This window comes from Gobius niger (genome assembly GCF_951799975.1).
Source record: "Gobius niger genome assembly, chromosome: 13".
In the NCBI taxonomy this organism is placed as follows: Eukaryota; Metazoa; Chordata; class Actinopteri; order Gobiiformes; family Gobiidae; genus Gobius; species Gobius niger.
Genome location: NC_136864.1, coordinates 21897206 through 21925089, shown reverse-complemented (window position 1 = coordinate 21925089; position 27884 = coordinate 21897206). Strand labels below are relative to the sequence as shown.

At 45.6% G+C, this 27884-nt stretch overlaps 1 protein-coding gene across 7 annotated transcripts in view; it reads left to right on the top strand.

Moving 5' to 3' along the window:
- LOC306972487 (zinc finger protein 521-like) overlaps nucleotides 1–27884 on the top strand; it is a 124146-nt gene that overhangs the window by 31599 nt on the left and 64663 nt on the right. For 5 of the 7 annotated variants that reach the window (XM_079569130.1, XM_079569129.1, XM_079569126.1 and 2 more), the window contains 2 exons: nucleotides 23342–26829; nucleotides 27562–27646. In XM_079569130.1, coding sequence (XP_079425256.1) covers nucleotides 23698–26829; nucleotides 27562–27646 — 3217 coding nt within the window. In that variant the 5' untranslated portion in view covers nucleotides 23342–23697. The remainder of the gene's footprint in view (nucleotides 1–23341; nucleotides 26830–27561; nucleotides 27647–27884) is intronic. The other 2 variants (XM_079569125.1, XM_079569128.1) reach the window with 1 other exon arrangement.

Below are 27884 nucleotides of genomic sequence, written 5' to 3'. Positions count from 1 at the left end.
GACACTATAGTCAAGACTGTTATCCAATATCGCTTTTCTTTTCCCTCATATCGCGCAGCCCCCATTGCCAACAATCAAACCAGCAGTTTCGTAACACCCTGTGACATCCCTCATTTGACGGCACTGCCACTGTATTCTCACCCCCCCCTTAGAAACTTCAATGGTGTGACAAAATACTAGCCGTGCCGCACTCGCACTCGCCTCGCCTTGCCTTTTTTTTTTCTCCTCCCTGGCCCTGGCTCGGTCTCCACTCGTCTTTGTTTCACAGGCTGCAAGTCTTCTTTTCTTTCTTTTTTTTTCTTCGGCGGCACAAGCAGAAGAATGGCACATTAAATCTTAATAGGACTGCGTCTGGCCGTGTTGAATTGCAGAGCATGTTAAGCCGGCGCTTTCCTCCCCCTTGGCACACGCTCGTGGAAGTGGAAAACAATTGAATAAAAGAAAAGCGGCTCTCCCCTCCATCCCTCGCTCCCTCCCCTGTATAGAGCGAGTGACTTCGGCTGCTCTCGGGAAGCGATGAGAGCTTCACCGACTCCTGGCCACAAATGACTTAAGCCCTTCGTTGAAAGTGTTACGTTCACGACTGTGTTTTAGATGGAGAGGAATTATATCATTAAGCGCAGCCACTGGTGTGTGTGTGCGTGTGTGTTTGAAAAAAGCAGTCGCTCAGTTGGTTGAGGAGTTCAAGTTGCTGGTTTGAGAATAAAACTGAGAGAAGATTGGATGAAGTGGCAAATTTCATCTCAGGAACATCCTGGTCTGATTCGATAAAGATCGTGGATCGCGCTTTGCTTTACAGCGTGGTAATATCATGTGAATAGGACGGAAATAGCGTGAAATTTAGGATTTTCCGAACGTGGCCATTACAGTTATTTCATGGTAATTGTTTATTGAACACATGATTCTGCTTTATATTATGGGAATGTGATTTATTGAAACCCTAACCCAGTGTCAAGTATCTGTAAATTACTTGTGTTTTCTGTGTGGAAAAAGTATGGGAAAATGGCTGCGAGAGAAATCTTGTGTTACCCTTAGTTACCATGTCAGAAGTGAGATCGTATTATGTTTCTTGACACTATAGAAGTATAAAAGGAAACAAAGTGGTGGAGGAAACATGCAGTATAATGGCAGCAAGAATGTACCGAAGTTGTTCTAAAGAAATTAGATCATGTCATTAGCTTTAGTAATAACTCACATTTTAAAGCTCCACCGTGTAAAATTTAACCCAATAAATAAAATTTAAGTACAAGCATTTATCTTATGACAGATATTTTCATCTTTGAAAAATACCTCATACGCCTCCTGCTCGTCTTCATGGAGATGTGGACTAAAGTCAGTAGAATTGACTCAGTGCATAACTTCAAATCATAGCAACACCGCCCTAGAAGTGACTTCCTGTTTAGTTCAGCAGGTTCTTGCAGCATTGCAAGAACATAACTGAATACAGACATTTGAAGTGTTTTCTCATGTTAATAGTTAGGCATAAAGAAAGTTGAACTATTGAACTGCGGAACTAATGAATAAGATGGTGCTTTTATTTTGGTGTGCTGGATCGAAACAGGAAGTCACCTCTTGGGCGCCGGATGATTTGAAGTTATGCACAGAGTCAATTTGAGATTTAAACACGTTAAGTCCTCATCCAGATCCACTGCAAAAATAGCATTTTCGTTGAGCTGGGAACATGTTTTGCATGGATGGCAACAGTATAGTCCAATGTATTCTTGCCAAGGCGAGTGAGCCTACACACCTCATTATGCCGGCTACAGAAGACCTCTTGGCCCTTTTCTTCCTCCACAAAATGATAAAACATATCTGATCATCTTTTTTACCATTGTCTACAATACATAATCAACAAAAGGAGAGATGCCCTTTTTGGCACAAGTACAGTTTAAGAGAGATTACACTGAAATGATTTTTGTGCAATGAGCCGTAAGATTTTGTTGGTCTTTCCTATAAAGATCTTACTTGGTGTTGCATTTGGTCTGGCTTTCAACAGCAACTGATGGCTGTACGCTTCTATGTTTTAAAGTTGAGACAGCTTCACCAAACTTATTCCGAACATTCCAGTGTTTACTTTGGCTTCACTACAAATCATTTCTTGTGAATAACTTGCTGAATGCTTGACAACCATTGTTGTATCTTTGTTTAAAGTGCTCCACTCTCCTCCTCCTGTGCCAGCAAAGGTAGAGTCCAGGTGTTTTCGGTACACAGAAATTAGAGCTTGACTTTTTTCTTGTTCTACACTATTTTAGGTTCCAAAACATGAAATACCCATTTAAAAGTCCAGGGAAAGACGTTTACGAGGACCGAATAAAGCCTTGGACCTTCATGCGGGGGAGATAGTGAAAAGCCAGCCCGATCATCCATGGCGCAGTAGTCCAGACCAGCTTTGTGCATCCGTCAGAGGTGGTAATTAGCAGGTGATGAGTGGACGTTGTGTGTCCAGCGCACGGCGGCGCTGGGTGGGGCTGTGGGAGGCAGATAAGGCCAGCCGCGGGCTTATCTCGGAGAAGGACGGGCACCAGGCCTGCCAGGCAAATCCACCCCCGCTCCGTCCGCATTTTATTAACAACATCATTAATGCCAGACAGGTTATGTGCGGCGGCTCGGAAGAGAGACCCAAGTCCAAATGGAGAGGGGCGGGTGGGGGTGGGGGGGTGGGGGTGTCTATTCCTACTTGGCCAGCCGGTTCTATGGTGCACAGGCAGAGGTTGACGTGTATTGAAAGCAAGGGGCTGGAGGAGATGTTTACCAGGTAGGCAGGCGGCGGCGGAAGGGCACGCTTGGATCTCACCTCTGGGTTTTGCACGCTCCTCCTGGGCCCGCACGAATTCAAATGATTTTCTTCTTTTTATATATTTCAAACGTGGGACTGCTCCCCGGAATAGTGATGAAGTCGATACAGAGAGGCATAACTAGGCACAAAGACAAGCCCAGACGTTATATTGAAAACTCGAATACGAATCGCGCTTCTGCTGTTTCCCCCTCTCCCGCACTGAAGACATTGAAAAATCGCATTAGCGCTAAACACTGGGAATCTTGTACAGACAAATCAGTGTTATTCGCCACTTTTCATCTAATGAGCGGTTATGTGAAGTGTGTAACCGAACAACGCAGCTTTTAATTAGCACTATTTGCATATCAAATGCCAGCGACCTGTTCAGTCAGGCGCTAAAAGCATTCATGTCAACAGGCAGGTCGGAACTTTGAGACAATGACAAGTTCAGACAGGGAAAAAAAAAGGAAAGGAAAAAAAAAAAAAATCATGTAGCTTTTTCTTTTTGGAGCCATGTTTGAAGTCCCCACTGGAAAGGTCATAGATTTTGGTTGTGTCTGAGTGGAAATGTACTGCGCATTGATCCCCCAAAGGGTTCTTTTTTTTTTTTTTTTCGTTTTTGCCAAAGTTGCCAGTAATGGGAGGAAGGAAAGCGGGAATATGGAGGGCGGTGGAAAGAGTGACCAGGCCCGACAGCTTTATGTCTCCCAGTGGGCCGCGCGCTCTGGATTGGACCCGCAGGAAGGAGTGGAGCCAGCACTGACGGCATCCCGCTGCAGCCGGTGCGGTTTGGGAACTTTGGGGCTACACTATCACCAGCTCAACATTTCCCCTCGCTTTCTCCCCCCTCGCCCGCTTCCCTTTCGCCCTCCCTGGGGTTGTTTGTGTTGGCCGGGGGGTTATAGAGTTTGGGTGGGAGAGCTGTGGCGCCCCTCCTATAGACTTCAGGGTACAGGGAGTTCAGCCACCCACAAGGACAGCCATCTCAAATATCACATGGAGCAACACATTTGTTCCTTGGCGCTAATTGCCATTTTCGAGCTGAAAGAGGTTCATAAATTTATTTTTTATGGGCAGGATGGGTGTCGTTAGGGTCCCCCAGGCCACCAGCTGGACTTTGCTTTCGGAGGTGTTTTGTCGGCACAAATTGTAATAAGCGCTGGTGCTGAGTGGTGTGACGGTACAGCCGGGCTGTCAGGTGAGACAGAGATGTGCCGTTAATGCTAAGAGCAAGGGACAGCGGGGGGGGGGGGTCCTGCACCGGCGAGAATGGAAAGGTCATCTAATCTATTCCACCTCCAACCTGCCCGCCTGATCGATCATCCTGGAGGAATGGATCGATGTGATCAGAGAGCCTCTCCGAAGAGACCGCCTCCCCACCAGAGGAAAACTGCCGAGCATGCCAGCTTGGTACATGCCTCCACGATAAACCAAGACATTAGAGTCCCTGATTAAATAGTTACTCTGGCCACCTGTGGTAGCATTCTCCCTGTAAGCCATAGCGGCTTTCCAAACGCCAAAGAGCGTCTACTGTTGCTGTCACTTCATCACGCCACCCGGCTCATTCTATATGCAATGTGCATGCACTTAAATCAGATCAGCAAAATCCTACAGGACTGACTGACAGCCAAGAGAGATGTGGTAAACAAAGTGGTAATGTTTATATTAGAACATTATGTGCCCCCAGCCCGGCCATGATGCATCTCTCTCATCATGGGCCGGGGTTTGTCGAACATACCCCACAAACAAAGTCAACAGACAAAAGCGTTGTGTGATTGGATTTTAATCCGATTGCATTATTATTCCGGCCTCCCATTGGCCGTTCATTACTCTCACATGGAGCCTGTGTGGGTTGTTATCACCCAATCAGACCGCGGACTCTATTCTGGAGAGTGCGCTTTCGTTTGCATCCTTTAAAACCCTATGAGCCTTCCCTCTCTCCGGGCCCGCCAACGGAATACCTAATTCCAAAGTAAACTCATTGCGCTCTCCAACAAGATTAGGGCGGTGATGATGTTAGCCAAATGAGACCACTATTCGGATGCAACCGGGGCAATGCCGGGGTGCGCTTTACTGCAAGATGACTGATCAGCATGTTAAGAGAAACAAGGTTGGTTTAAAAAAAAAAAAAAAAAAATGGGGAGGAGGGATAGAAATCGAAAAAGAGTGTGTTGGAGAGTCGGGCGCGTGGGGGTAAGCAGGAATGTAATTTGCTTCTCACCTCGGGCGACTGGGCTCGGAGGCCAGTAAATATGCAAACAAGCTGAGCCTAGCCATCAATATGTAGACCCTTGATGATTACTAATCTCCACCGCAGAAGTAGATTGAGGTGTGTTTGGCAGCGGGCGCGCAACAAGAGGGAAGCATCTCCATATTTGCCCCCGAACTCGCGGTTTACGGGCATTTTTGTTGACCTTGACTTTGAGCTGCAATACTCTGGATGCATATAAATCAGTAATGTGGCGGAATTCTACCTATATTGCAGCATCGATACAGAATTTGAGGCAACTTCGCCGCAACTTTGAAGCCCACTTTCTTTCTCGGTTACATCTCGGAGAACTCCTTGTCAGACATAAGTATGTGAGGCGCAATAGTTTACCAAGCCCATTGCCATTCCCCGTTCGTAAAACCAAAGAAAGAAAAAAAAGAAGAAGAGAAAAAAAAAACCTCAGGGACGCGAACCAAGCTGGAGTCATTAGTTGTGTGCGTGGCTTACCCCGACAGCCAGATAAACCAGATGCCTCGGGATGGCCAGGGGTCATCTCTGCAAACACAATGTTGATGTCCTCGCTACCTCTCCTTCTCGCTATTTCTTCCATTTTTTTTGTGTGTTTCTTTTCTCTTCCTCACTGACTTGATTGCTCTGCACCGTCATCACAAACGCCAAGGTCCGCGTCGCTGTGGAGCTTATAGACGTGGCGGAAACTGTCGGCGAAAAGGGCGAGGAGCGGAGGCGCAGCAGACAGGGGAGAGCGCTCGTCTGCGGCCCTAGGTGGAATGCCTTGAGGGTGCGCTACGTGCGGAGGGTAGTTAGTGGGTTGGAAGGAAGCGCAGGTGAATCGGCTAATTTTGGGAGACTTACAGAGCATTCGAGCAAACTCCTCAAGACGGGGGAGGCGTTACAGCTCTCACTTGAAGAACCTTCCTTTTTTTTCTTCTTCTTCTTTTTTAGAAAAGCAAGTCAAAGTTATGTCGTTTTTTTTTTTTGGGGGGTTGTTTGTTTTGTTTTCTGAAGTGTTATTCCTAGATTTACTGCGAGGCCATGTACTGCAAATCTATATTCTACGGTTGCTCTAAATATATTTGACTACTTGTATTTTTCGAGCGCAGCTCCAGCACCGAGCTCTACCCTCCGCAGTGAGAGCACAAGGCTGGAGGATGTTTACCTGGCATGGTGCCTGTTGTAGCTGCCCTCCTGTTGAGGGAAAACAGGTCAGGCTATAGCGTAGAGTTTGTCTGTTCGTTCGTTTGTTTGTTTGTTTGTTTGCAAGTGCGTTTTTGATGCCTGTGTGTGTTTTTGAATGCAGTTGTGAAATGGATTTGTGGAAACGGGGAGAGATCATTAGGATGAATGGGCTGAGAGCTATGGCAGTGAGAAGATGTAGCAACAGAAATAGTGCCAAATCATCAATAGAGGATGATGGTTCAAGTCAGCAGAAGAATATCTGTGTAAATAATCACTATTACTACCAATTTACTGTAAAAATACATTGGTACTGTTAGAAATCACTGTACATTGAGAAATTTTAAAGTGGCATCAGATGATCTCAGAAAATCCTTCAATTATGTATAATTCAACAGTGTGATACTGTAACAATGTACAGGTATTACAGTAGATACGCTTACATATGCGAATAAAATATGCTCATTTATTCCCAGAATACCCACATTGTTGTTAACAGCAGTGTTTCCCCAACAGGGGTACGGGGACCCCTGCAAGCACTTCAGCACTAACTGAATATTATTTTCAGTATTTTGCAATAAATGTAAGGATTTGAGAGTCTTATAGCCTTGTTTTGAAGCTCGAGCTTCAGTTGATACTTTTCTACACTATTGGCAGCAATTTCGATATTCAAAGTAAAAAAGAAACGTCCAAGGTCGGGAGCCACTGATTTACAGTTTTGTAAAATATTGTAAATTATGTTAAACAGTAAATTACTGATGAAATCATCGGTTGCTGCAAAATCGTGGATTTCATGTCCTGCTATCATTGGCACCGTTTGGTCAGAAAATCTCAACACAGCGTTCGATGACTTAATTAGTGGAATGCACTGCAGTACTTTTCTCATTCGTGATGTGACTTTGTAATAGTCCTGAACAGAACACTCCGGGGACATCTCTTTGCCTGATCATACATTTCACTCGGGCTTAATCTCTTCATATTTTGAGGTTCTCCGTTTGTGTTTGATAGTTGTCTAAATTTTGCACAATTTCATATTTAGCTACGGCCTGATACACAGCTTGGAGTCCCGCTGAACTGTCCGCGCATCCTGCCATCAATCCAGCTCGCTGTTCATCCATCCATCCCTCGCCTGTGTCCAAAGGGCCAGGTCTCTCTGTGGCCCTGATAATCTCCATCAATTTCCGCTGCAATTTATTTTCCGAGCTACAGCCACCCTGGTCACGTAAGACACAGCTTCTCAAGGTAGCGCCACTCATCCCAGCAAGCGCCAGCCCACCAATCACACCTCTGCTTTCCTTCTGGGCTCAGAACCCATTTGTCATCAGAAATCATTCACTGTAGCCATGAGACCTTCTGTATACGTCTAAAAGTCACATTTCTTTTCACCCAGTAGGCTGTGCTCTTTATGTTAAGTACATAGTTTGCTTGTGCTGTTTTCTGTCAGTAGTTAGTTGGCTTCATCGTGTTCAACTCCTAATATTTTTACTTCGGGAACCAGAGCGTGTTTTGAGGTGGGCCGGACTGCTGAGTTCCATTGACCCTCACTTTGCTGATCCAAACCGTTCACTCACTGCTCAAGGGCCACACTGTGGGTCCATGAACTGCACTACGTTGGTGTGGCCGTGCAGGTGAGCTTGATCGAAAATTGAAAGGCCCATTTCCTAACTTAAAGCGCAGCTGCACCCAGAGCGAGACAATAAGTGAAATGTCTGTACCTGCCTGTAAACATACTGATTGTTACCTCGCTCTATGGCGCCCCCTCCCTCCCTCGCTGCGTCTTGTCACAGCTCCTCAGTATTCCGCTGCTGTCTCGTGTGGAGTGATTTTGCCCAGACACGTCTGGCTCTGGGTAAAGGCTAGTCCCCGGAGAGGCAGCTCAGCAGCCCCCAGGTCGCCGGCACCATGAATACATTATGATCCCCATTTCCATCCTGTTGCCACGGCAGCACTTTCGGAGCCGCGGGGCGATTAAGACGTGTGCTGTCGATACCCCTGATAGGCCCAGAAGTTGGATTGGGAAGGCGGCCTTTGATGGGATCCTTGCTATTGGTGGCAAGACAAAGGAGAGGTCTAGTGAGTTTCTTATTGGTTTGACACCTGCTGTACATAATGCTAATCATATCTTCAACTCTTTTTTCGGTCTTGTCTGCCCTAAACCTTTTCCCTCCCATCTGCACACTTCCGTCGCTCCTCCCCACCGCCGCAGTTCAGCTAAGGCAGCAGAATACGCAGAGTCTCTGTGCGCTCTGATATTCTGCTACTCTCACAAAGGAAGCAACTCCCTTACCTTTTATTGTTTCCCTTTTTTCTTTGGGGGATGATGTATAAAACATGGTGCCTCAGGTAGAGGATGTTGGGTAGGAAGCCATGTCCCCCTAAATGGCCAGCCGTGTGCATGCGCCTAACACTTCACTGAGCAATCTGTCAACATGTCAGCAACACATGTTTTGTAAAAAGCCTCTGGTGGGAGCCAGGGGAAAAGGCACTCCTGCCAGACCAGAGAGGAAATGCTTTTTTCTCTTGGATGCAGTGGATTTTCTATTGCTGGTGCTGGTCCCACGGGCCCGTGCTCTCCCCTCCTCCACGCATACACCCGTCGTCTGCACTTCAGAAATTTGAACTGGGGACCCTCCAGGGGCTTTGCCGGGAGGGTGGGGGTGGGCTGCGAGGGAGGGGCGCGCTCTTTCTCCGAGCGTATGAAATTGTGAAGGTATATTGTGGCAGGTCCCTGAGCGGTCTTTTCTAATACCTGAGTTTCTGGCGAAGCTGGAAATTACCAGCGGCTTCCCCGTGGGACGGCTTTATCCACACCAGGAAGGAGCACAACTCAGTGGGGAGGTTACTTAATGCATGGCTGAAATAAAAGAATTTCAGAGACACAGGCTTTCTCTCTGGCTGCCTCTCTCCTCCCCAGTAGTATAGTTTACCACTCTGTGCTCCTCTTGAAGGCTTCTAGTTTAATAAACTTTCAGAGGATCCTGCTGCTGCAGACAGCTCGACAAATACCCTTGTGTGTTCTCTTTTGTTGGAGATACAGCTTTTTGTTATGTTCTTGCAAATTTGATTTCTCCCTGTTTCTTTGGTTGTCTTGCCGCCCTCTGTCTCAGTGCGTTTCTGCATTTGTCTTCATCTCCCTGGATCTTCTCTCACTTTGCTCACAGACACACACAGTCAAACCGAGTCTCTGGTGGTTGAGTTTATTGTTTGGTCTGTCTCTCCATACTCCCCCTCTGCGCTCCCTTTTGTTTTCTGCCTGTTTTGTTGTATTGTGCCGAGCGGCGGAGATGCAGATAGAATGCAGACAGTTTGCCCTGGGTGCAGAGTGCGCAGCAACACCCTTGGTATCTCTTTAACAAAACACATTCATCTATTTACACACCACTAAATGTATAAAGCTAATGCAAATCTAGCCGTGGTTTGCAGCACCCTCTCTGCAGTATTCCTCAACTCTCCTCTCCCCTCTGTGTGCTGCGAGGATGGCCTTTTCCACGGTAATAAGCACCTGTATCTAATGTCAATGGATCATTAATCTCGGCTGGTCCAACTACAAAAAAATAACAACATAAAAATCTCATTCCGTGTACGAAGCGCTGCGCTCTGTTTCTTCTCCTCCTCTCCTGTTGGTAAATAATTCAACCTTTTCCCTGTAACAAGTGCTGGCCTTAATAGGGAGCAGTACCTGTAGTTGGGATAAACAAGGCAGCCTCAGCACAGAGAGGAAACACAGGGATTTGGGCTTCACGAGGGCAGAGGAGTAAGTCGTTTTCTCGTGAAAGGCAGAGTAGACTGGCTGACATTAATTAAACCCTATAGGATAAAGGTTATCTGAGGCCCAGAAAAGAACAGGCCGTGCACGCGGGGTGCGATGTCTGCAGCATCCTAATCAAGGCTTATTAAAGGCCCTGCTTATACGTGCGCCGCGACGTTACTGCAACTATATATTGAAACTTGAGAATGACCTTGAACCAGTTAAAGAAGGCGCTATGAGTTTGAGTCTTAGACCACGTGAGGGGTATGTCTGTGCCTGGGTGGGATTCTACTGGATTCTCTGGTTTTCGGATCAATCTCAAACATGCACAGTTGGTTTGTCCTCCGTCTTGGCACTGGCCAAGGTCCTGGAAAAGGATCCCACTGCACTACAGGCACCCACTACGCCTGGCAGGTTGCCCCACTGAGATTAAAGTGATCGAATGCCATGACAAAGTTTACCATGGCCTATGCTAACCTGTAAAGTAAAGCTTTCCGGATTGTAAGCTATAACTAATTGAATATTACACACTGCCGTTTCCAAAAGCTTTTATGTTTTGTACCTTTTATTAGTTTATTATTAATTGCCATGAATCTTGACACAATCCCAATCTCAATTTAAGAGTTGTCGTATAGGTGGCTAGCATTTGTAATTAGCTTTCACCCCCTTTATTATTGACATTTTAAAGAATAAAAAGGGTGTTTGCATAGCTTCACATTGCAAATACCTCGACCCAGTTCCCACATTGGCAATAACAACAACAACAACAAGTTTTGTCTCCTCACCAAATCCTCTTTGGCGCACCAGTGTCACCTGACCCGAACCTCCATGTGGGACTCATGTTTTACAAATTACCCATGGGGCTTTGTGCCAGTGCATGCCCACATTTCCCTCCCTGATGTATGCGTGGGCGCTTGGGGATTCTGCTCCTGGTCCTGCCTGGGCTGGGACAATGGCGGTCACCTTACCAACCTGTTCAGGAGGTGCACATACAAATACGCAAATGGCTACATCCTGCTGTATTTAACGTAGAAGGAATTAGAGTCGTTGCACTTTCTGATGCCAAAAGCACATTACTTTGCATCATTCTGCGCACTCTACTGTAGCTGTTGCTGCCCTGGTGCTAACTGTTGGAAACATGGCAGCCAGTAGATACTAGGTACTTTGCTCCATCACCACTTTAAGAAATGCTGAATTATGGATGTGTTCCAAATAAAGATACAGAGACATGGAGAGGAGCAAAGTGGTTCAACAGCCCATAAATAACGGAGAATACTAACCTAATGATAACGTTAGCATCACGCTACAGGCCAACGGCTAGCTTAGAGTGTGTGTTGTTGTTTTTTTACTTCTAGTGGAGAATCTGCTCAGTAAAAACATTCATAATGACCCGATTTTGACTTGACTTTATTTGTTTGTGCTAAATACTTAGTAAATATACAGGTATGCGCTGGTTGGGTCAAGGACATCTATCTGCCCAGATATATATATATATATATATATATCTTCAAATAACAAATTATCCTATTGCTCCATGGGTTCTTACTGAGCATGTAGTTAAGACCTTTACAAATATTCTGAAATGCAAGAGATTTTTCGTCGTACTTTGCCACTAATATTTCACTCTGTTTCCTCAAATCAAAACACTCCTGTTCGTGTACACTGCGAGCCGCATCCTCATTTTAAAACAATCCTGAACGTGATTGCCATTCTTGACAGAAAGATTGGAACTATGAAAAAAAAAAAAAATCTTCTTCTTCTTCTTTCCGGCGTAGTAGAAACAAAGCAGCATGGGTTATGGGTTAACCCCTCCAACTTTCTTCCTGCTTTGCTCGAGCGATCTGCATGCCAAATTTAATTAAAGGTCACCCTATTCGTAATATTCTCTTGATATTTAAAGTAGCCTAGTGAGAGAGCCACTGGAGGAATGACATGGCTTTTATTACCATCTCATTGTGTGCAGCTTCTATATTAGTGCCGGCGTAACTCTAGCTATTGCGCATATTAGTAGTGCCGAGCAGATAATGTCCGCCTGTCTACAGCAGCCAGCGCAATGTAATTAGCTGGTAGTGTTACTGATAACTGATATCAGGTGAGCGGCTCGGCTATAAAAATGAGTTCATCACAGTAAGCCTTACCGTTTGATAAGAGGGATTAAGACATAAAGGGACTGTTCAGGCACGTAAAACACTTTTTTTAGGGCGTAAAAAAAGTAAGTCATCAGAATAAAGACTTGAAAATTATGCTACAAACTTAGTCGATCCTCGTTTTTTTTCCAAACGCGACCCGGGCCCGTTTTGTATGTCGCCCCTAAATCCGATATCTGATCTTTTGCCATGAGACTTGTGTCTGGACGGCCCGGTCGCGTTCATCCGACCTGCACGTCATCAATGCACCGCGAATGCCATTCATTCCGCCTTGAAGTAGACGGGAGCGGGAAGGAAACAACATGTTCACTTCCTTATGAATGAAGTCTGAGTGAGTGAAGCCGCTCGCCTCGCTGTGCCACCGGTAGACTCCACACAGTAGAGTTGTCGGTGCCACTGCTCCACTGAAGACCAATGCAGAAAAAAACGGTCTCTCTTCCTTCTTAAAGAGGGGGTATTATGCTTTTTTTCAATCACATAGCACCAGTCTATAGCACACTACAATGATGACCAAACCTTCTGTTGGTCTGTAAATGCAGGAAATTAAAATAACTGCCTTGTATAAAATTGCTCTCTCAAAATGGCTGTAGTGAATGTCTTGAAATAGGCCTCTGTCTCTTTAAGAACCTCTGACCCTTTCCGACACGCCCCCTCCACACGCTGTCTGTGGCATCAGTGGGGAGGGGGTTCTGCTGAGGAGCAGTGGTTGGTTACTCGGCTGGTGACGAAAGGTCTGAGGCGTCTCCGGGAGGTGGGGGCGTTCCTAGGAGGACTCAGGCAAACCTATCCCTAAAATGGCTGCCATCAGAGTTTTTACAGATTACTCAAAAATACGTGAACGTGCCAAGGCAACACTTCGGGCATGTTTTTAATGAGGGAATGACATAATAACATGATGTAAAGCTTGAAAAAGTCGATTTTGCATAATACCCCCCCTTTAAAATAATCAGATCCAATGGCTTTCCACAACAGCTGCCGGATTCACTGAAAAATAGTCTGTAATATTGCAAAAAATGTTAAAGTCCCTTTCCCTCTCCAACCCTGATTGGACCTGAAAGGCCCTCCTCGGTCCCTGTGCGCGTGATTTACAAGCAAATCTACTTTTCAAATGTTTTAGCCCATACCCGAGCTCGCCACTTTGTCGTACCCGGAGTGTGTGTGACAGACATCTCATACGGCATTATTGGTTGGCAGACGCACTGATTTTCCTCTCCGGAGAGCGCCGCAAATAGCCTCCCAGGTGGCACTATGTAACTAAGTGAATGGTTACTAAGCCAAAAGGGAGGCGGATGGAAAGACGGAAGGTTTGCCCACTGAGAATGTGGTGAGAGGAGTGTGTTCGGGGCTCTCGATAACGTCTTTTCGGGTTGTTGGCCGTGAAAGTTCTCCCAAGTACGTCAGCGTTGCAAAGTTACATACACAATCCAGGGGAAACTTTTCTCTTTTTTTTTCTTTTTTTTTCTCTATTCATCTGATAAATAGATAAACAGGAATAAATCAATGCGAGGTTATGGATGAATAAGTAATATGCCCTGTAGTCATTTGTCTGCGTGTGGAGGCTTCATATTCCAAATGATGATAAGAGCATGAGCGTGTGAGAAAATAAGAAACAAGGACCAAAAGAACAACAACAATGGACTGCGATAGGTAGAGCAGCGAAGATACGTACTCAAGTAAGCTGGATGTACTTTTTTTGCTCAAAACGGTTTTCTAAGGAAGTTGAACACATACGATTGCTTCAAAAAGTTACTTTAGCAAAGGGGGGCGAAGCAAGGCTAACCCTGAAATCCGTCGGCCATTTGTGAGCGCATACTGTACACACATGTCGCGAGGATTCTGGCACATGAGGGAAGTGCTGGTCTGGCCTGAGTGGAGTGGTGTGGGGGGGCGGGGGTGGGGGGAGTCTCAAGAGGATGCGGCCCCCTCCCTTCTTTTCCTGCAGGGGAATATGGACACAAACTGAGGGCGAGAAGACTAGCGCAACTAGCACCGCTCGAATACGTTGATTGTCCACTCCGAAGTGTGCAAGTAGCATTAGTTCTAAGAAACCTGGCCTTGCACCTCATTTGTTTTTTTCCCCGACTGGATCGCGGAAGCAAGTGCCAGACATCGACACCAAGTTTCATATTTGGCAGACTCGACTATCTATATGGATTTCATTTACTCGAGAACCTCATTAAACCTATTCACACCTTTCTTTCTTTTTCCCCCCCCCCCACTAGCGACAACACGAAGCCGCAAAGTGCGAGACAATTTCAAGTCCGTGAAATATGTTGTACCTGTCACACAATTAGCATTAACAGACGCTCCTGAATGATATTAATAAGCAGGAGGGAGATAACTGTATAGAGTTTTTTTTCTTCCTTGCATTGTGCCTGGAGAGTGAAGTGGCGCGGTTACTTCGCTGTCTGTTCATTTCGACTCTGATCCGCCCTTCCATCTGTCAGCGTCCTCCTTCAAATCCGAATCTCTCCCTTTTCCTCTCGCTCTTTGCGTCGTTCTTGGATTGGAGAAGTAGAGGGAGCCTTCTGGCTTTTTATGGAGAAGGGGATGAAGATGTTTATTCATCTGGAGGGTATTAGAGGCATGATTAAGGAGAGGAGGGAGCGCAGCGCGGCCGTGCGTCGTCTGCAGCACTAGCTCTGCCGGGATTGCGGCCAGCGCACCAGGAAAACAAGAACCGGAGTGGGCTGGAGAGAATGAAGAAAAAAAAAACTTGTAGTGAAATCCCGATCTCGTGGGAGTGAAACAAAGTTGAGATTTTCTTTTTACTTTGTTTTTTTTTGTTTTTTTCGTCGGTCTGCCTGCCTTGTGTCCTCGGAACTAATTATTAATGAATGCGGTTTCTGCTGAACCTTGGAGGGGTGTCAGCGCCGCCGAGGGTTAAGAAATCTTGACATTTAAGACAGGCACGCGTGAACATACAGCGTCGTGCTTGAGTTGACGCTTGTTTTGCTTACCCTCCCGTGCTCCTCGTCTCTAAGATGCATGTTTTGGTCTCCCCCCTCCGGGCCCGCCGCCTGCAGTCGTTCCAACGCTGACAAGTCGGGACGGCGGAGAGGAGATATCAAACAGAGCAGCCGTGTTAATCAGGGGAACAGAGAGGCCACGGGTCAGCGGCCGGGGGTCAGGCCGGGCTGACTGAGGCTAATGCTAAAGCTAACAAAGCAGGATGTTTGATGTTCTTGGGCACACATGGAAGTCTTTAAAGCGCAGTTAATAAACACACTAGTGGACACAAATGGTACTGCAAGGGGGATATAAGACCAACATGTTATGGACTGTTCAGGGTTTAGCCTAGACAGATTCTTACCGTAGAGTTAATCCATTTGCAATTTCTTTTGGTAGGATTTCTACAATGAAGCAGACAACAGTCACGTTTTAGTTGCCACATGTAAAAACCTTTTAGAGACTTTTAGCATAAGCAGCAGTTACAATCTGATGCAAACTCGTTTTTTTGCTATCTTATTCATTCAGCTTAGCATATAGGTTTTCTGGTCCATTTTTTTTGCCTACTACTTAACAAGTCAGTTAGAGTTAAAAAATCCCATGATAGAGTCTAGACCTGAGCTCTGTATAGTTTGGCGAAAAAGAATTAGGACCTGTTTTCTGATTTCAGAGGCCGCTGTGTTGTAATATATCGCACCTCGGGAAAAGTTGCAAACGCACACCCTATTTTAATGAAAGCGGCACACAATAACTCAGCACATTTCTGTATGCACACCAGATTTTTCTCCCTCACGCTGATCACATAAATCACATTTTCATAAGTAACGAAACAAATGAAATGGTAAAGTTGCGCAGCGCTGCGAGATAGGAATAAGCCACTTTCAACAACTGCCCATACCGTCTACATGAAGCTTTTTTTTTATATTACTTGGGGCTAGGATAAAAAAAAAAAAGAGAGTCGTTGTCGTAGTTTGTTGTTGTTGTTGTTGGTGGTTTGTACGTGCCCTCGTTTTGCTTTTAACTCTTTCATCCATTTCCCCCCGAATGCGACTAAACCACTTTTATCCGTCTAAATAACTCACGACCAAATAACTAATGCTCGATATTAGCTCTGAAGCCCACCCACTGCACACTCAGCACCAGCCTTCCGTGGCCTGCCATTTTTCCCCTTTATCTGAAATTACTGTGTAATTACGTGCCTGACCCTTTTCCAACTATCCGTTTTATTTCATTTTTGTTTCAATTCTCAAACAAGCCGCAAAAGGTTAAACGCTTACCTCTCTACGTGTATAATTTTGTCTCCTGCCCCGGTGCCTTAAACAAGCGCGAGGGCTGTGAATGGATTTTTGGTTTTGGACACTGCAAACAATTGTAAGATCTACTTTACAATATTTTTTCCATAAACATACAAATTAGCGGTGGAATAATAGCTGCTCCTGCTTTCTCTGCTTTTCATTTATCGGCCTTAGTCGCTATATTTCATCAAATATGGTGAATTTTACACGGCTCGTCACTTCTGTAAGGATGATTGGATTACATCGTAGACCGATATCAGCCCTCTGTCATCTGTAATGGACCTCCACTATTCACTGCCTTCCCATCACCCAATGAAAAAAAAAAAAAAGAGTCTAGAGTAAAGGATGACTGGCCGCCCTACTTTCCCCTCCTCTGGCCCTTCCCATTTGTCTAAGTTTCGCGGGACGCCGTTGGGGACGCTGAGATTTCTGGGACAGTGACCAAGTGCTGCTGTCTGAGCTGGGGGACAGGCTGTAATGTGGACAAAGTAGTTGACAGTTTGGCTTGGCATTTTTTCAAGTGGAGGCCAGATACGATATAATGGACAGTGTATGGAGTGCACAGTCGGGAATGGGGGGTTTGATGAGGGATATGGCCAGTGGTGGTCAAATATTGCTTCAATATAAGTACTGAAGTATACTGAAGTAGAACTTACTTAAAGTGCATATGGCAGGTTTTAATGCTTTTCTCATTATGACTTATTTAGACTGACAACATCTGTAGTAAGTCATTATTATCAATTTATTTCTGTGGAGCAGCAATTTTAATGAAGAAATGTTGGGAAGTATTTTTATTTGAATGTTTAAGCTAAAGACAGGAAGTGACATAGATAGAGATAAAGTTCCATGGATACAGATGATATCTCAGGTATTGCCCTTATATTGTCATGTTCGAAGCAGTTAAGGGGGAAAACAAAGAGGAGAAAAATCTAAACTTTCTATAATTACTCCAAAAGTACTTTAACACATGTTGAATTATTATATAGTTTTCTACTAAATAAAGATACAAAGACATGGAGAGAAGCAAAGTAGTTAAACAGCCCATAATTACATAAATAACTGAGAATGCTAACATGATGCTTCATTTTAGCATAATGCTACATGCTAACGCTAGCTATAACTGTTTTTTTTTTTTTTTTTCGCTTCTACTGAACAATTTGCTGGGATAAAAACATCCATATTGGCCCGATTTAGACTTTACATTTTTTAGTGTGTGATATTTAAGTTTAGATTCCACCAGAAAACGGCTAAAAAGAGTTTAAATAGTTGATTCCCAAAACATAGTACTTCTTTCCCCCTCGGTGAAGCCACGCCCCCTTGTATGACGCAATGGCGACTGTATCTATAACATGGTTGGCATGGCAACAGTTTAAAATGGTTTGCCTCTATCTATGTCACTTCCTGTCAGTGTCCAATAAGGAAGTGATACTATATAAACTATACACATCACAAAAAAATGACAAAAAAAAAAAAAGCTGTGTCCAATATTTAACAAAATCTTAAATGATGTTTGAGCAAAACTTATCTCTAATGTGTCATATGCATGTTAAGTATTCAAAGTAGAATATACAGATCCGTTTGATTAGTATTATGAATAATAACTTTCCAGCTTCAAAAACACACAAAAATAGCTCTCAAATTCACCGCCTGTACGGCAACACAACAGGGACAAACCTTGTACCTTGTTGTGAGGTCATTGACATTGACGGTACATCTGCACGGCGCCACCTACTGTTCTGGAGGGTGCAAACAAAAGCACATGGTCAAATTTATAGATTTTTGACTTTGGAGCCTTTATAGAAATGCAGTGGAGAAAGCATTCGATTTATGTTTCAAATGGAGAGGAGTAAAAGTAGAAAGTTCTTAACTCAACATGTAGCTTTCCTTGTAGCATCTGTTCCAATATTTGTGTATGCAGTGGTTTCCATCTATATATATTTACCAACTTCCTTCAAGCAGATTATCCTTTAAAATATATTTCCAAATCATTCAATTTAATTATCGCCTTGTGTGCCTTATGCGCAGTGAGAGTTTTTATGCACATGATGCGGTTCAGGGGTCAAATCCATCGCAAGTCGTTTATTCCAATGTATTGTTTATCCGCCGCCACTCGCTGGACTATAATATTGGACACTGCGGAAAAGGCCGGCTGGGACACGGGGCTTGATGTTGCATGTCTTTGGTGGTATCGCGCTCCCCGTTGACCGCGGCTTGTTGTACGGTCCGTGGACATGACGTTAGGCCAGAGTAACTCCACTGATGAAATCTTCGGAAGTGAATCTTTATTTTATCCGCCGCCCCCTTCTCCCTCTCTTCTCCGAGAGCTGTGATTGATCTGTTGCAAAGGGGGAGTGGGACCTGACATTTCTCAGCGATGTGTAAAAAACATATTGTGTTTGCTTAGAAAAAGAAAAAAAAAAATAGTAGTAGTGGCGGGCACACACACACACTGGATATGCACTTGGTGTGGTATGCAATGGTAAAGTGATTGAATATATTTTTGCGGATTGGATTTGAGGAAAAAAGGCATGTCTAGCCACCTGGCATTTTGTTGGCAGCCGTGTGGGAATTATCAGTGTTTCATTTTGACCGGATTTGATGTCTTAAAACAGGACTTCTGTGCGCAAAGCCAGAGTTGGGCCATTTCCAACAGTTTGTAGTGGATGTAATTGGACATTCTGACACAAAATCTGTCTTAGCATCAACATGGTTATATTGAATTATTTCACACACAAAAAATGCAGTGTGTCAGCATTGCGTCTGCTGGTGTATTCATCAGCTAAAAACATCGAATGCATTTTAAGAAATAGCCTTCGAAATGTAAGGTTTTCCAGCTGCTTGGAGCTAGTGACTTCTCGTGTATACAGTCTGAGTTATCCCTTCTTGACACTGTACTTCAGAAACAGTGATAAATTAGGCTTCTGTCTGATTTCCGAATTAAAAACCAATCATCTCGCGCTTGTGTCGTTGTCATCTTACGCGTCAATTCTGATTCATAAAACTCAAAAGCGAGCCATCCCTAAACGATGGTGTCACATGAAGCGACGGCATTATGTTGTTGCTATTTGGGCATCAGAAACAACGAACAAAAGCAGGCGCATCTCCTCCTGGGACCAGCCTGACTACTTTCTCCCAGTAAGTGTGAAAAAGATCCCCTCCATGAATATGAAGTGGGGGGTCAGGGTGCTACATCAAGACAAGTTGTCAGCTTTTTGTTTATTCAATGAATCCCCAGTCCCCAAAGCGGCACAAATAACACCGCCGCCACACACCAGCTCATGGCAGCCACTGATTTCCAAAACACACATACTATCAGAGGTGGCATTGGCAACTGAAATGGCGGGAGCAGTGGCGTCCGAACAAAGTTGCGTCGTCCATGAATGTGGCGGATGAGTGATAGAGAAATGACTTTTTGATAAGATAAGGTACTGGAGCGGGATAACAGTTTGGCCTCAGAAACCACAAAAAAACGGGAAGCTGGAAAGCAGTGATAAGCTGGAATTGAAGTGAATCCAGCACTATAGCAAAGGTGTTGGTCTCAATACTAAGGGCTGACGGAGTATACAGCAGCGTTTCTGTCAATGCATATGAATTATCCAATCAAAAGTCTTTGTTCAAGTTCTTTGTTTTGTTTTGTGTCAGATGGAGCTTAGAAGTTTTCGGGTTGTTGTTGTTGTTGTTTTTTTTGTAGCATTTAAAAACATGCCACCATATGTAGTTATGTCCAATGGGAGAGTGGTGTTGGGAAAATTAATGAGCAGTTCCTAAAATATATTATTGTTGTTAAATGTTTAATATGGTAATTGCATGAATTGGAACATTCTGGGGGAGTTGTGAAAGTGGTGTGTACACAAATATTAAAGTTACCTGTTCCCAGCATTAGCTTCTTATTTGCACAGTGATATTTACTCTAGGAAAGTGAGCTATAAATGGCCGTGGACAGAGGAAGTGTGGTCAGACTGAGGAGGAGCAGAGCGCTGGAATAACACTCTGTTTGTGGATATTTCTGACTTTATGACTTACACGTTCAGGTGAGGCCATGTGTACATTCTTAATGTGACTATGGCTCTGCTTTGAAACGCAGCTGGTGGGGTAGAGGTGGACATTTGCTCCGGACCACAGGGGCTCTGTGCTGACTTGTTGTGTTCCATAGGAGACATTTAAAAGAGAAGCAGGAGGGGGCAGGGACAGGCCTTAAGATGGAGGTCTTCCTCCCAGGACGGGACAGGCTGTTGGCTGGAGGATGCTCAGGAAGGCCTTGGCAGACCAACAAAGACAGCCCTTCAGCTGCGGGGTGTAGTTTTTCAGGCCCCAGCATCCCCTTTGGCAGCGGCACAGAGAGCGCTGGCGTGCACAGGCCCGGGGCCCCGGGGACCGGGAAGTAAGGCCCTCTTTTATTTACTCAGGCTGCTGCCTGGGCCCGGCCACTTCTCGTCTGGGTGTAGAAGGAAAAAAACAAGTCTCTCTCTTTCCTCCTCAAGTCTCTGGAGGAAGATTGCTCTTTCATCTGCAGTTGTTCACACATTGCACTAGTATCTGTGTGCTGGTCTCATGTATGTGTGTAGGTTCAGTGGCTCTGTGCTGTGGATACGACAGTGCAGTTTCTATGGGAGGCATTGTCTATCGCACTCCACATTGCACGATACAAAACAGATGTGAAACAGTTCACTTTTCTCCCTTGTTCAGTTAGACAGTCTTTTGTTACAAACTTAACTTTGGATCAATGATGTCATCACACAACTCAGTAGGACACATTTCACATTTCATTGTTGGATATATTTCTCTAACTGATTTAGTTTGGATAAGTGAATGTTTGGTCTCCCACTCATTTTCTTGGACATCCATATTTGTTATTCAAGTAAAGGCTGTAAATGAGTATAATGCATCAAGTCAACAGCATACCCGCAGAAAAGACTGATGTTATTCTGACAGCCTCAAAATGTCCCAAGGCTAAGACGTGCTCATTTATGTAGAATTTCATTTAGCCATGTATACAAGCCCATTTATTTGTTTGCTTCACACTATTGTCTCCAAGCCAATGCATTTCACTGTAAGGCATTGGCCGGGGTCATTTTTCTCCTGCTCTGCCTTCTCCTCTCTATATCCTGGGAGTGCTGTGCTGGAGAGGCCATCCACCCCCTCTATGGAGGAGGGCATAGCACTGAGTCACCCAACCTCCCTCCAACCACCACCAAACGCTGCGAAAACATTGTAGATAAAGCGAAAAACTATATCAACATTGTGTTTTCGTGCTCCTTGACTTGACTGTGTGTGCACGGAGTGGGCACCTTGCCAAGGGTGGGAGGTTTCCGGGAGGGCCGCGGTGTGGAGGTGGGCTCGCGATGTGCCGCTTTCAGCAGTTTGGAGGGGGCAAAGGAATGGCCTCCGACCCCATCTGTTTCCTGAAGATAGGCCCTGATGGGGGTAAGTGCTCCGTCAGGGCATGATATCCTGACAAAGGGCAGATCTCCCAGCAAAAACAACCGCAAGAGAAGGAGAGATGGAGAGGGGAGGCTTGGACTTGTCAACCCAGAGAGAATAAAGAGTGGTTTGGATCTTGGAAGGAGCTTGCGCTTTTCCTTTGTCCCTCTCATAAATCTCGGCAGCTTCCTCTTGTTTTTCCCATTCCAACGTTGTGACCTTTTGACACATTTATCTTTTTCTTTTTCCTTTTCGGGTTGAGATTGTTCAGTTTTATTTAGGTAAGGAAGTTTGTGGAGCTTAACATGTGTCAGAGGGGGGAAGACATGGCCGGTGACCTTGTGAACTCGTGGAAAGTGTGTGTTGTATTCATAACAGTGCAGTGGAATGTCAAGAGCCAAGTCTTCCGAATAGGGATGCATTAAAACAAACACATTGTGCACGGCATTCTTGCCTGCGCTGTATATTTGGGACACCTGCATGTCCTTGGGAGATGCTTTTAACCACTCATTTGCTTTGCCCTATCCGTTTCCTCCCCTACTTCCTCATTCGCGCATATCACATGACAAGCCCATCCATCAAGTATCAGTTGGCTCACGGCGACCGCACAGATAAATATGATAATAACACCTTCGCCATAATGTGATATATATTGACCTAAAATGGCGCCACACACATGTTTCATGAAAATCATCCATTCTAGGCGGAAGGGAGGCTAGATTGCACATTCTGTCTTGCCTTTTTTTTTCTCAAGTGTTGCAATTTTGATGGATCTGAGGTCATTTCAAGGGCTTGTATTACAAAAAAAATACATAATTTAGTAATTGTTTCTGAATAATAGAAATGTTCTAATTTACCTCATGCCGGTTCTACATCCTAAAGTGCACCCATTGTCTGGTGCTGGCTTTAAATGTCAGAGAGATTGTGTTTTGAGTCACAGTGGGCTAAGCCATTACGCGGCCACATACAAGGTTAATTGTTGTAAAAGTATTTCCACTCACTCTCTTCTCTAATTATACTTCAAATTGCATATTTAAATGTAACTTTTTAGATAACACCTAAGGAGAGGCATTGTTTCCACCGGAGAAGAAAAAAAAAACGGTCTAAGTTCTCAACACTTCTTAATTCACACGGCTCTACTTCATAATTACCATGGCAAATAACTCAGTGGTGGCCCACCTTTTGTGTTCAGAAGAGTGAGACAAATGAGTTGCTAATACAGCATTACAAAACGGCTCTTGTAATCTTTACTTGTGCATTTTCTTTCTAGTTTAGCTGTTTTGGAACTTTGTAATAAATTCAATTTGTCATTCACCCAAACAATAATAAATATTGTAAGTTCCCTGCAAGTGGAACTATTAGTATCATGGTTCAAATTATTATTAGTATTTTCAGCATCTTTCACTCACATAGTTTTGCTGGTACTGTGTGGAATCTGATTCAAGCGATCTCTGCAAAGTGAAAGTGCATATGCTGCGAAAGAGCATGTTTTTGACGTATTCACTATATCTAAAAGTTTCCGTTTATAAATCATCTTACCAGTTTTTTTTTCTCATAGCTCACCATTCTAATGATCTTCTTTCTTGTCTTTCTTGTTTGCAGACGTAGCTGACCTCGAGGATGACCCATCGTGTTCCTGGCCAGCATCTTCACCCTCCAGTAAGGACCAGACTTCTCCGGGACACTGCGAGGACTATGATTTTGGCGAAGACGAGGGAGTACCGGGCCTGCCGTATCCTTGCCAGTTCTGTGACAAATCCTTCAGCCGTCTGAGCTTCCTCAAACGCCACGAGCAAAGTCACGGCGACAAACTGCCCTTCAGCTGCACCTTCTGCAGCCGCCTCTTCAAGCACAAGCGCAGTCGGGACAGGCACGTCAAGCTCCACACCGGCGACAAGAAGTACCACTGTGGCGAATGCGATTCTGCCTTCTCGCGCAGCGACCACCTCAAAATCCACATGAAAACGCACGCCTCCAACAAACCCCACAAGTGCCCCGTGTGCAGGCGAGGGTTCCTCTCCTCCAGCTCCCTTCACGGACACATGCAGGTTCACGAGCGGGGCAAAGACAGCGTGCGAGGCGAAGAATGGAAACTGAAAGAAACGCGGAAATGTAGCCGCTGTGAGGAGGGCTTTGACGTTCCGGAAGAGCTGCAGAGGCACATTGCGGAGTGCCATCCGGAGTGCTCGCCGTCAGAGGACGGGGGGCTTGGCGCCACCCTGCAGTGCATCTACTGCCATGAACCTTTTAGCGATGAGGGCACTTTACTGACACATATTGACCAGGCCCATAGTCGGGACAGAAAGGGCCACACCTGCGCCATCTGCTCTGAGCACTTTGTCTCCGTGGAAGACCTTTACGCCCACATGGACATCCACCAGCTGCCCGAGTCTAGCAATCACAGCAACAGCCCGTCTTTGCTAACAGTGGGCTACACCTCAGTCTCTAGCACCACCCCTGACTCTAACCTCTCTGTGGACAGCTCAACAATGGTGGAGACGGCACCACCTGTTCCCAAAGCGAGAGGCCGGAGAAAGAGAACGGCTCAGAACGCAGACCACGGAGGCCGATCCTCCAAACAGCCCAAAGTTTCTTACAGCTGCATCTACTGCAACAAGCAAGTGTTCTCTAGCTTAGCGGTTCTTCAAATCCATCTTCGGACCATGCACTTGGACAAACCCGAGCAGGCCCATACCTGCCAGTTTTGCCTCGAAGTCCTGCCATCGTTGTTGAATCTCAATGAGCACCTCAAGCAGGTCCACAACGCGGAGGACCATGCTGCTCTTCTGGCCAGTTTACCCGACGCACTTCTTCAGTGTAACTTCTGTCCAGAGGTGCTGAACGACCTCAATGCTCTCCAAGAACACATCCGCTGCTCCCACGGCTTCCCCAGTCCAGTCGCCAAAGAAAGCAACGCCTTCTTTTGCCCTCAGTGCTTCATGGGCTTTTTGACCGAGGCCACCTTGGAAGAGCATGTTCGCCAGACTCACTGCGATGGCGGCAGTCTGAGATTTGATTCCCCGCTTGCTGTCACGCCCAAGGAACCGATCGTAGAGGTCTATTCCTGCTCGTACTGCACCAACTCTCCCATTTTTAACAGTGTGCTCAAACTGAACAAGCACATCAAAGAGAACCACAAGAACATTCCACTGGCACTCAATTACATTAACAATGGAAAGAAAGCGTTGCGAACCCTCAGTCCATCATCTCCTATATCTGTGGAGCAAACCACCATGCTGAAGCATAGCTCTTCTCGCTCCAATAACAGTGAATTTATATGTAATCAGTGTGGAGCCAAGTACAACAACCTAGATCTTTTTCAGACCCATCTTAAAACGCATCTTGACGGTCTGCAACCTCAACTCACCTGCCCACAATGCAACAAAGAGTTCCCCAACCAGGAGTCTCTGCTAAAGCACGTGACAATTCACTTTACGATTACCTCCACGTATTACATTTGCGAGAGCTGTGATAAGCAGTTCACCTCGGTGGACGACCTGCAGAAGCACCTCCTCGACATGCACACCTTTGTCTTTTTCCGTTGTACACTCTGCCAGGAGGTGTTTGACTCCAAGGTCTCCACGCAGTTGCATTTGGCAGTCAAGCACAGCAACGAGAAGAAGGTATACCGCTGCACCTCATGTAACTGGGACTTCAGGCACGAGACGGACCTGCAGCTTCACGTGAAACACAGCCACCTCGAAAACCAAGGCCGCGCCCACCGCTGCATCTTCTGCGGAGAGTCCTTTGGAACAGAGGTGGAGCTGCAGTGCCACATAACCACGCACAGCAAGAAATACAACTGTCGCTTCTGCAGTAAGGCCTTCCACGCTATTGTCCTTTTGGAGAAGCATCTAAGGGAGAAACATTGCGTGTTTGAGGGGAAGGTGCAGAACTGTGGCGCTAATGGCTCGGCTCTGAGTGGTGGAGAGAACCAACCTAAAGAAGATGCTGAACTTCAAGGTCTTTTGACGAATAGCCACGGAGCGAGTGCAGTAGGGGCCACTGTGGTGGAATCTCCGAACAACCACGATGGCAGTGAGGAGGAGGTGGACACAGCTGATCCCATGTACAGCTGTGACATCTGCGGTGCATCTTACACCATGGAGTCGCTCCTCACCAACCATCAGCTTAGAGACCACAACATCCGCCCTGGTGAGAGTGCCTTGATGAAGCGGAAAGCAGAAATGATCAAGGGCAACCACAAATGTAACGTCTGCTCCCGCACGTTCTTCTCTGAAGCCGGGCTCAGGGAGCACATGCAGACCCACCTCGGACCTGTGAAACATTACATGTGCCCCATCTGCGGCGAACGCTTCCCTTCACTGCTCACCCTCACGGAACATAAAGTCACCCATAGCAAGAGCCTGGACACGGGAAGCTGTCGCATTTGTAAGATGCCTCTGCACAGTGAAGAGGACTTCTTAGAGCACTGCCAAATGCACCCCGACCTGAGGAACTCCCTCACGGGTTTCCGCTGCGTGGTTTGCATGCAGACAGTCACCTCGACATTGGAGCTGAAAATCCACGGTACTTTTCACATGCAAAAAACAGGCACTATGACGAGCAATCATCCCATCGCCCGCACCAACGCCATCTCCCACAACCAGCAGATGCACCATGTCCAGAAGCCTTTCAAGTGTGCGTCCTGTCTTAAAGATTTCCGCTCCAAGCTAGACTTAGTGAAATTAGACATCAATGGACTGCCTTACGGACTCTGTGCATCCTGCGTGACAGCCGCTGGTTCCAAAAGCTCCAGTCCGACGGTGAATGGGGGGAGACAGGCTCCGCAGCAGGGAGGAGCTGCCACCCCAGCCACCACAGCTGCCTGGATCCAAGGAGAGAGACTGAGTCCCGCTGAGGGCAAAGCTAAAGGGGTGTCTTCATCCTCTTCATCCTCCTCCACGTCCTCTACGTCGGCGGGGAAGACGCGGTGTTCCAGCTGCAACGTCAAGTTCGAGTGTGAGGCAGAGCTGCAGAACCACGTGGCCACGGTGCACCGAGAGCAGGCAGGGGACAGCAACAGCGGGCAGCTCAAGACCCCACAGGTGTCCCCCATGCCGAGGACCAGCCCATCACAAACTGAGGAGGTAATGTTGGTTGTAACAGATGTATGGGTGGTTAATTATGGAGCTTTACTTTTGATCATGGTGGCCAGCGCTCCACGGTCAATTGTTTTGTAGGTTTTCGGGTGAGAAAGTTCGTCAGCAGTGAAAACCTACTAGACACTCGAAATTCAATTGATCCTGGAGCACCATAGATGCCACTGTGATATAATGTAAGGGTGCTAAGCTAACCACTCATACAGCCACTGGGTCTCTCAAGGTCTATACGCACAAATAAAAAATTTATTATTTTATTTTCTCCACATAAAAAGAAAAATTATCCAAGGCACTAGAGGCCTTGGACCTCTTGGTCCAAACGTGTAGGCTGGTCCATGACTCAATAAAGGACTCTGATTTTTTTCATAAGACTCGAGTGCCTCAGACAATTTTTTCTTCTCACTGCTTTCAATTGCTCACCATAAGCCGTCATACGAGCAAGTCAGTAGCCTGCTATTTCTATGCATGTTCAGCCCTGTCCTTGATGAGCACCAGTCACTGTTTATGTGACCATTAATGCACTTACCCTAATCGGTTTTCCATAATGCACCTTTACATTGGAAGATCTTACTTTTTTTGCTGAAGATAACTGACATTAAAAGAAGAGAAATTAAGTGATTCAGAGTACAATACTGACATAAACACATGCACAAAGTATAATTGGAGGATATAATGTAGCTTTCTAATTAAGTGATAATTACAATGTTGTATTACTTTCAGAAGAAGACCTACCAGTGCATCAAGTGTCAGATGGTTTTCTACAGTGAATGGGACATCCAGGTCCACGTGGCCAACCACATGCTGGGTAGGAAATCATTTTCCCTTCTTATTCATGCTCACTCTGTCCTTCTGACTAGATCATCCAAACACACACACACGTTTTCTACACTATTAGACTGAGCTATTGAGTTTGACAGTTTATAACATCACCAACAACAGAAACAGTTGGGGAAAATACACAATAGAAATAGTAATCTATCATTTACATTGACTTGTAAAGAGGTAGCTTGACATCCTCTTCTGATAGTTCACACTGGAGTGGA